Genomic DNA, 10,371 nt, shown 5'->3' with positions numbered 1-10,371 from the left:
CCAGGGGACTCACAGGAGTCTTCTCCAGCACCAGAGTTCAGAGGCCTCCATTCTTTGGCGCTCAGCCTTTCTTATGGTCCAGCTTTCACAGCCATACATTGCAACTGGGAAAACCATGGCCTCCACTATACGCACTTTTGTTGGCAGGGGGATGTCTCTGCTTTTTAGTATGCTGTCTAGATTTGCCATAGCTTTCCTCCCCAGGAGCAAGCATCTTTTAATTTCTTGGCTGCAGTCCCCATCTGTGGTGATCTTGGAGCCCAGGAAGATAAAATTCCCTGATCAGAGTTTGGTTGGCGAACAAAACAAGCGCATTGCGCTAACCGAATTTCACAACGGAATAGCTAATCTAGAAGCACCTCCATTCACCTCCAAAAGAGGTCTTATCTTTCGGAGACTGATCGAATAATTAAGATACTAATTTTGCTCCCTCTGAAACTCTTCTGTCAACGTTTGCCCCTAAACCTTCTTGATAGCCCCAGCCTTATCCTGTTCCCATTTCTGAGAGCTAGCTAGGGAATTCTGGGAGTTGAAATTTGCATACCTTCACGGTGCCAAGGTTGAGATATATACGCTCAGGACCCTGGAAGGAAGAAAAAAAAAAATAGAAGAGGGAAAAAGGCATTTCTTTCATCCAATCATCGTATCTTTCTTTAAGGAAATATTTCCCTTGAATTTGACAGACTGGCGCTTTTACATATTCGCATTTGGGCCCCGGAACGAATCTGCACATGGTGAAACAATTTTGCATGCAAAAACGAACGCATTTGCATGCGGGAGATGTGCTTTTGATATGGGGGGAAAAATTGTGAAGATGAATCACGTTGCCTTGATGTATTTCCACCACCCCCCTCAAATTATACAGGTAACTCTTTATGTTGAGAGGGAAGGGGGAAAAATCTGTCCTAAGATAGCGTGTAATGCTTAAGGCTTATTCGAAAAGTATTTCCATTGGGACAAATTATCTTTCTTCCTAAGATGATAAAAGGTCTGGGAGCTAAACCTTAGGATAAATGATTGATGGAACTAGGTATGATAGCCTAGTGAAGGCTTAGGGGAGATCTCCCAATACTTGAGGGGCTGCCACAGAGAAGAGGGGGGCAACCTATTTTCCAAAGCACCTAAGCACAGGACAAGAAGTAATGGCGGGAAGATTATCAAAGAGATCTGGAATTAAGGAGAAATTTCCTGACAGGGAGAACAACTAACCAGTGGAACAACTTGCCTCCAGAAGTTGTGGCTGCTCCATCAATGGAGGTTTTCAAAAACAGACTGGACAACCATTTGATCAGAATGATAGGTCTCCTGCCTTTAGCAGGGGTTGGACTAGAAGACCTCCAAGGTCCCTTCCAACTCTAGGATTCTATGAGTGCATAGTTGACCCCTTCAGTAAGGCCACTGTCCAACCTCCCCCAGGTCCAAAGGTGGGGGGGGAAACCACAGCCAGAACAAAACTACCCCTGTGTGCAAATCCCTCCGGGAATTCCAAGCTCTTGTTAATGCCTTGAGAAATGTGCCAGGGAGGGAGACAAAAGCTGCCAGCAATTCCAGGGCAGAATTCTCGGGGGGGGGGGGAGGAAAGGAAACAGGAACAGGCTGGACCACGTACAGGTAGTCCTCGACATACGACGACAGTTGAGGCCAACATTTCCGTCGCTAAGAATGATCTTGGTTGAGTTTTGCCCCATTTTGCGACCCTTTTGCCAGTCGTTAAGCGAGTCACTTAAGTTGTTAAGTGAATCGTGTCTTCCTTAAGTGAATCTCCGGCTTCTCCCACTGACTTTGCTTTGCAAGAAGCCGACTCGGGAGGTTGCAAATGGCGATCGCTTGATCCCAGGACACCGCAACTGTCGTACATGCAACGGGGGTGCCGAGGGCCCGAATGTTGACCACGCGAAGCGGTAAATGTCGCTAAGTGTGAAAAACTGATCACGAGTCGCTTTTTTCCAGTGAGGTGGCAATTTCCAACGGTCACTAAACGGATGGCGGGAAGTTGAGGATTACCTATGCACCAGGGATCCCCAACCATGGCCACTTTTAAGACTGGACTTCAACTCCCAGAATTCCTCAGCCAGCTTCTGGGAGTTGAAGTCCACCAGTCTTAAAGTGGCCACAAGTGGGAACTTCTGTTATACACAACTGAATTCCTGATCTCCTGGCTCAATGAAGCCTTCCTTGCCTCCTGTGGATATCCCGAGCTCTCTTGATGAACAGCTCCCCCCCCCCCCAACCAGGTCCGATTTATAAAAAATATTTTTCACCGTATAAATAACAGCGTAAAGAGAGATTCTACGAAACTCTTGAGCGATTTAAGAACAAAATCCAGTAAGGGAAAAAAATTGCTTGCGTATCCTATCCGGTCCACTACATCGAGCTAAGCCGAAATCAAACAAACCACGTTAGAGCCAAACCTGACATGCTAAGCATAGGCTTGCCATGTATTGTTTGAGTTTATTGCATTTTTGTGTGTGTATAAATCGCCTGTCTTGCATGCATTTTTCCCTTGGTGGTTTTTGAATGAGACTCTACTGCCCCCTGCTGGTCAGAAGGCATTTTACAGGAAGTTCAGCGTTGGGATTCTTCACAAAAAGCTTTGCCAATTTTACAGTGGTACTTTTGATACTCAACTGCTCTGAAACTCATCAAACTTTTTAGAATAGAATAGAGCTGGAAAGGGTCTTGGAGGTCTTCTAGTCCAGCCCCCTGCTTAAGCAGGAGAACCTATACCATTTCAGACAAGTGACTGTCCAGTCTCTTCTTAAAAACCTCCAGCGATGGAGCACCCACGATTTCTGGTGTCCAGCTGTTCCACTGGTTGATTGTCCTCACTGTCAGGAAGTTTCTCCTTAATTCCAGGTTGCTTCTCTCCTTAGTCAGTTTCCAACCATTGTTTCTCGTCCTTCCCTCTGGTACTTTGGAGAATAATTTGACTCCCTCTTCTTTGTGGCAGCCTCTCAAATACTGGAATATTGCTATCATGTCTCCCCTCTTTCTTCTTTTCTTTAGACTAGCCAAACCCAAGTCCCGCAGCCGTTCTTCGTGTGTTTTAGTCTCCAGGCCATTGATCATCTTAGCTGCTCTTCTCTGAATTTTTTCCAAGGGCTCAGCATCTTTTTTGTAGTATGGTGTCCAAAATTGGCTGCAATATTCCAGGTGTGGTCTCGCTAGGGATTTATAAAGCGGTACTAACACTTAGTACTCAGTGCATTTTTGTTGTCATGGTACTTGTTTGTTTGGTACTCAACGCACAAGTTAGAACTTGGTGTCAGTTGCCTTGTGATACACTATCTTGTTCCTTATAGGGGAAAAAAAGTTTGCTATTCATCGCATCTTCCAGAACTAATTAACCATGAGTATTGAGGTACCTCTATCTATCTATCTATCTATCTATCTATCTATCTATCTATCTATCTATCTATCTATCTATCTATCATCTATCTATCTATCTATCATCTATCTATCCATCCATCCATCCATCCATCCATCCATCCATCCATCCATCCATCTATCTATCTAACTATCTACACACACACACATATAAAAACTATTTTTCTGCTTAGGGATAAGGATAATACAGAGATATGCTGGATTGCTGCACAAACTGTCAAGGTTTCTATTCAAGAGTGCTTTACGAACGCCAAATGTATATTGTTTGTTTCCCATTCTGGCTTATCTGTTTGAAGAGCTTCACAAACACAAGAGCTTTCGGTCTGTCCATCGGAGAAAAAGTATTCGCTCCATTTAAGCCAAAAGGAAAGAAGTCTGCTTGTTTTCGTTTAACATTTATTTGTTTCCTTACTGCCTCAAGGTGGTTCCCTATTGATACAAAGGTTAAGAGTCACAGACACAACACAAATGGAAAACAGGAAATTAAAGAAAGCACTCCTTGCCTAAATACAAAGAAAAGAGAAGAAAAAAAAACCCCACACAGTAAACAGAAGTGTGCAGTGTTTGTGCAAACACTTTACAAACTCAAAAGACCCAAAACTCCATTGCTGAAATGACTACAACTATATTTAAGTTCTGTATATAAAACCGGATTATTTCAAAAATGTCCTTTGTTGGGTTTGGATTTTTTTTTTTTTTTTTTTTGCAATTCTGGAGGAGAAAAAAAAAGTTTTACAAAAAAAAAACAACATTATCCAGAAGTCTTGCAGATTTCAAAGGTTTTGTTCTTTCTGTGTTTTTTTTTTGTTTTGTTTTTTTGCTTGTACATGATGAATAGCAATCGGGTCTCCTGATCTTGGAGAGCTACTATGATAGATTATCTAACGTTTCCTCACATGTCCTAGCGACTACAAACAGGAGTAGGAGTAGGAGTAGGAGTAGGAGAGAGAGAGAAAGAAGGAAGGAAAACCTGGAGTGTATTTTAATACACAAACAGGGTGGGGCTGCCAAGAAAGGGGGGTTTAAGGGTGGGAAGGGGATTGGATCTTAAGCTCGTTCACCACGGATGCGACGGGCCAGTTGTATGTCTTTTGGCATGATAGTGACCCGCTTGGCATGGATGGCACACAAGTTGGTATCCTCAAACAGACCCACGAGGTACGCCTCGCTGGCTTCCTGGAAGATAACAGAAAGGCGCAGTTAGAAAAGGGACCGATAATTACACAATTGGATGGGATTATAAACGTACACAGGCGCAATCCTCGACTTACAGCTAGAGTTTCCATTGCTAAGCAAGGCAGTTGTTGAGTGGGTTTGTACCCGACTTTATGACCTTGTTTGCCATGCCTGTTAAGCGGATCACCACCGTTGTTAAGTGAATCACACGGTGGTCAGGAGAATCTGGCTTCCCCCATTAAACGTGGCTTAGCTGGGAAGGTCGCAGATGGCAATTGTTGTGAATACATGCCGGTTGCCAAGTGCCCAGATTTCGATCCCGTGATCGTGCGGCTGCTGCGACAGTTTGAGGTCTGAAGGCAGCTTATAAATCACTTTTTTCGGTGCCGTTGTGACTTTGAACAGTCACTAAACAAATGGCCGTAAGTCAAGGACTACACACATACACACACACACACAACGAGGGAACTGTTAATCCATCGTATTTCGAACTCAGCCTAGAATGATCAAATTCTTTCCTTTTGAGATAAACAGCCTTATGCAGAATGCAGGTCAAGAGTAAAAATAATAATAAGCCACAGGAACAAAAAATAGCAAGTCCAAGAAATTAAAGTTAGGAAAAAGACTACATAACCAATGCTTTTTTGGGGGGGGGGCATCAGAATGGCCTAAAAAGACTGTCAAATAGTTTACACCAGGGATTCCCAATCCCCAGGCAGGGGCCTAGTTGCAAATGGGCTGCAGAAACAGCAGGCCGGTGCGTAGGTGCACACAGCTTGACTTATGTGAGTGGCGGGTCAGTACACGCAAGCATCTCAAACTAGTTGAGCTGTGTGTGCGTGTGTGTGTGTGCTGGCCAACCGCTCACACAAGTCAAGCACACACATAGGCCCGGTTATCCTCTTCCCCCCGCCCCAGCTGGGCCAACACACAAAGGTTGGGGACCGCTGATTTACTCCATCTTGCCATAACCTTCTGATCTTTCCTTGCTCCCATCACATTCATACAGTGTCTATTCTATTTGGGCAATTGTTGCTTTCTTGAGACTGCCAATGTCCAAAAAAAAAGAAAAAAAAAGAAGGAAAGATCTTTAGAAGAGGATAATTCAGGGTTTTTTTTTCCCTTCAAGCCTTATTAGTTTATTCAATAGAGAGCTTTCAAGGTTCTGGAGTTCCCTAGCCTTAGAATGGCTGAAATCCAGAGACCTCTCAGGAAAGCACACTAAATAACAGAAGCTTGTAGTACTGGCAGTTTTAGGGGGTACAGTTCTACAGGCCTTTGGAACAACCCTTTTGAGATACATTTGGCTGTCAGCGGAATAGTTGTCTAACTGCACCTTAAAACCGGAAGAGAGAGATTTTGAGGAAACATTGACCTGCAAAGCCCCGATGGCGGCACTCTGGAACCGCAGGTCTGTCTTGAAATCCTGAGCAATTTCACGGACCAGGCGCTGGAAGGGCAGCTTGCGGATCAGCAACTCTGTGGATTTTTGATACCGCCGGATTTCTCGCAGGGCCACCGTGCCAGGCCTAGATGGGGTGAGGTGAAAATAAGTTTACGTGGCTCACCTCCCAGGAGCAATTCCCAGGATTCCTTAAGAATCAGAAATGTTCTTTCCACAGAAAAGTTGTTAATAGTGGCAATCAAAGACAACGGACGTGCAAACTTCCCTGGTGGACAAATAATTCTGGAGGTGAGAATGGGGCCTCCCCAATTCCACCAAAGGCTTAATCCAAATACCTGTAACGGTGAGGTTTTTTCACTCCACCAGTTGACGGTGCACTTTTTCGAGCGGCCTTTGTGGCCAGCTGTTTTCGTGGCGCCTTCCCACCAGTGGATTTACGAGCAGTCTGCTTGGTACGGGCCATTCTGGAAGTTTCTTAGGATGCAAGATGTCTGCTAACAAAAAGAGAGGATCCTTCCTTAAAAAGACATTAACACTCTTCCAACACGTTCTTAAAACAAAACACTATGAAGCCCGAGATAAATTTTCAAATATTTATCTCGATGTACAAAATCAACTTATTGTCTTGGAAAACAGTCTGCTTACAAAGAATATATTTATAAATAAAATGAGAGAAAGAAAGGAAAAAAACTTCCTATTTTCCAAAAAATAATTTTTCCTATTTTGGCAGCCAAAATCTTGCGTGGACAATGTGAGTCTCTTGAAACAGCCTCTTTCTTCCAACATACTTGTGTTATTTCAGGAGTTTCTTCTGTAAACTAATTTTTTTTTCCTATTTACAAATCACTCAGCTTCAGAAAAAGGGATATTCTGAGTTCTGGACAATGCAAGAGAGGGCTTACCTCTCCTCCTATTCTAAAATGACTCCTAAGGCTAAGTGGTCCTTGATTTAGGATTGTAAATCATAAATGACAGTAACTGAGTGCAGAACTACAGTTGAAAGTTATTGGGGTCCTTAAGTCAAGGCATCGTGTGACCAGAAGCAGCAGTTGTTAAGCAAATGCAGCAGTTGTTAAATGGATCTATTTTATCCAATGGGTGTTTTTTTTTTTTGCTGGAAATCAGAAGCACCAGAAACCACCCCAAAATGTTGAAAATCAAAGTTATGTGACCGCAGGATGCTCCAAAGAGCTGTAAAGATGAACCGGTTGCTAAGCGCCCAAAACATGATTCTGTGGTTGCAGGGGGGATAAATGTCACTTCAAAATTGGGGTGCTAAGTAGCTTTTGCAGGTCCATCATAATGGCCACTAAGCAACTGGTTGTAAGTTGAGAACTTTGGTATTATAAAACTGCCAGGCATGCCTACAGTCCTTAGCTCCAAGTAAAATCCACTGGACCTCATGGACCAGATTTAAAAAGTTTTTTTTTTTAAAAAAAAACTGGATGCTTCAAAGCAGTTTTGGAGAAGAATGATCTTACTGAGGCTGTGTTTGTCCCGAGATTAAAAAATGGTGCTGGATCTGTTCAGATTAGAAATGTCTGATTACAGGTTTTTTTTGCACTGTGTCTGGGTACAGATTTGTTAAGTGAGTTTTGCCCCATTTTACGACTTTTCTTGCCACAGTTGTTAAGTGAATCACCGCAGTTGTTAAATTAGTCACACGATTAAGTGAATCTGCCTTCCCCATTGTCGTTGCTTGTCAGAAGGTCGCAAAAGGAGGTCACGTGACCCCGGGGGACGCTGCAACCGTCATAAGTACATGCCAGTTGCCAAGCCTCTGAATTTTGATCACGTGACCACGGGGATTGCTGCAAAGGTCGTAACTGTGAAAAACGGTCATAAGTCACTTTTTTCCCAGTGCCGTTGTAACTCTGAATGGTCACTAAATGAATCGTCGTAAGTCGAGGACTGCCTGTAGTTTCTCCACTTGCTCCGATTGAAGCAGCACAGAAGTTGCAGTGAATAAAATAAGGATTAATGTGCTGGCAGGCAATGACTTTGCAAGCACAAGCAAAATGTTACATATTTGCAAAACCTATACATAAAAATCCAGCTCTGGATTCTGTTTTCTCATCAGGCTGCGATTTTTAACGAAGAGGCAGCAAAAAAAAGTATTTTTTAAAAAAATTAACTAAAACGGAATAAGAGTTCCTTGTCATAAATGAGACAGCTATTAAGGAAGAAAAACAAGGAAAGGAAAAGCTTGGCAGCCTCGAAATGAACATCTAGAGATAATTAACTTCAACTCCCAGAATTCCTACGCAGAGCGTCCTTCCCAAATAAACAGCTCGGAATTCTGGGAGTTGAAGTGGCACCTCTACTGAGGCGGCTGGGTTGCGCGAGACTAAAGACTCCACGCCCCAGAAGCCTTTGCGGAAATCGTCTCCTCCAATTGGCTGTTCGGAACGTTAGGGACACCCACCAGGCTCTCCCCCGCCCTCCCCGAACGCACGTACGCCGCGGAGCTCTTCGTTCCGACTAGCCCGCGCGCGCGGCCAACCAATCGCCTTTTAGCCCGGGCTCGCTGAAGAGCACAGCGAGGGCGGGATGGCTCGAAGGCTCCAGGCAGACTGACACCGACTCGGCGCCAATCAGCCTCCACCTTTCCAGCCTATCACGAAAGCCACCGTAATCGTCGCCCTTTCCACCAATCGCCGGGGGAGGCACACGGAAGGCGGGATTTAAGCTTCCACGGGTGTGTGGTTTTGGGGGGGGCAGGAGATAAAACGCATCGCCTCAAACGACCCGAGTTTTCAATTCGCCCCCTTTTTTCGTCCCCCCCCTCCCCGCCGTCGAAAGGGGGGGGGGTCGAGGCGGGGGCCCTCCCCGGTGTTGGCCTTACCTGAGCTCGTCCGCCTCGCGCTTCTACGGCCGTGGGTCGTGTCGCGGCCGCGCTCGCGCTGCCTCCTCGCCGACTTCCCGCCTTTCCCGCCTGCCCCCACAGAAAATGGCGGGGTCCAGGGCCAGGCTTTTTAACCGTCATGCACCGGGGCTGGAGAAGGAGGAGGGAGCGGGGGAGGGAGGGGGAGGGTCAGCTGAGGTAAACCTGGCGCGCAGGCCGCCATCTTGGCCCCGCGGCCTTCTCGCCTCGCCGCCCGGTTCTTCCGAGCCCCGCTGGGCTTGGCGGCGTCGCCAGCCGTGGCTCTCGGCTCCAGGGCGGCTGGGATGAGGCTACCCGGGGATAAATGGAGGATACCCGAGGATAAATGGAGCTGGCTTCGCGGGACACCCAGTGAAACCCGGGTGGGGGAGGGAAGGGGGTGCAGAAGGATGCCGGTCGTGGATCCGTTGCCTTCCTGAGGGGAATTTCTGCCTCTATTATCATCCCGTCTATCTCATCTCTTGTATTTTATATCTCTGGTTCGTCTTTATATTAGATATCTACATGAAAATTTTTACCTCTTTTATCATCCCATCTATCTTATCTCTTGTTATTTTATATCTGATTCGTCTTTTGTCTTTATGTTAGATATCTACAGTCCGTTGACCATGAGAATTTCTACCTCTTTTATCATCCCATCTATCTCTGTAGTCTATCTTATCTCTTGTTATTTTATATCTCTGATTCGCCTTTTAGGTCTTTATATTAGATATCTACAGTCCGTTGCCTTCATGAGGGGAATTTCTACCTCTTATCATCCATCTATTTCATCTGTATTTTCTCTCTCTGTGGCTGTCTCCTATGCCTTTATAATAATAATAAAAGTTGGAAGGGACCTTGGAGATCATCTAGTCCAACCCCCTGCTCAAGTAGGAGACCCTATAGCGTTTCAGACAAATGGTTGCCCAATCCCTTCTTAAAAACCTCCAGTATTGGAGCATCCACAACTTCTGGAGGCAGGTTGTTCCACTGGTTAATTGTTCTAACTGTCAGGAAGTTTCTTAGTTCTAGGTTGTTTCTCTCCTTAATAATAATAATAATAAAGTTGGAAGGGATCTTGGAGGTCATCGAGTCCAACCCCCTGCCCAGGCAGGAACCCTACACCATTTCAGACAAACGGCTGTCCAGTCTCTTCTTTAAAACTTCCAGTGTTGGAGCATTCACCACTTCTGGAGGCAGGTGGTTCCACTGGTTAATTGTTCTGTCAGGAAGTTTCTCCTTAGTTCTAAGTTGCTTCTCTCCTTGATCAGTTTCCATCTGTTGCTTCTCGTCCTGCCTTAGATATCTACAGTATCTAGGTAGCACTATAAAGGGCTAAGTAAGTGGGTGGATATATATACAAGTCCTTGACTTACAATTCATTTAGTGACTGTCCAACGTTACAACAGCACTGAAAAAAGGGACTTGGGACCATTTTTCATACTTAGGACTGTTGCAGCATCCCCATGATTGCATTATTAAATCATTAAAATTTACACGCTTGGCAACTGACTCATACTTATGACAATTGCAATGGGGT

General features: G+C 45.0%; 1 protein-coding gene across 2 annotated transcripts; it reads right to left on the bottom strand.

The window, feature by feature from the left end:
* Positions 1–3,756: 3,756 nt before the first annotated feature.
* LOC107295276 (histone H3.3) lies at positions 3,757–8,928 on the bottom strand. 2 transcript variants are annotated; one of them, XM_015824584.1, is made up of 4 exons: positions 8,814–8,928; positions 6,304–6,462; positions 5,939–6,092; positions 3,757–4,563 (listed from the first exon to the last, which is right to left on the bottom strand). In XM_015824584.1, the coding sequence occupies exons 2-4, from the start codon at positions 6,429–6,431 to the stop codon at positions 4,435–4,437; spliced, it is 411 nt and encodes a 136-aa protein (XP_015680070.1). In that variant the 5' UTR covers positions 6,432–6,462; positions 8,814–8,928; the 3' UTR covers positions 3,757–4,434. The 2 variants fall into 2 exon arrangements, with proteins under 2 accessions (XP_015680070.1, XP_015680071.1); XM_015824585.1 differs by having other exon boundaries at positions 6,304–6,459.
* Positions 8,929–10,371: the final 1,443 nt, after the last annotated feature.

Source organism: Protobothrops mucrosquamatus, unplaced genomic scaffold (genome assembly GCF_001527695.2).
Source record: "Protobothrops mucrosquamatus isolate PMUCROS unplaced genomic scaffold, P.Mucros_1.0 scaffold2283, whole genome shotgun sequence".
NCBI lineage: Eukaryota > Metazoa > Chordata > Lepidosauria > Squamata > Viperidae > Protobothrops > Protobothrops mucrosquamatus.
The sequence above is the reverse complement of the archived record's forward strand: the minus strand, read 5'-3'. Positions and strand labels throughout refer to the sequence as shown.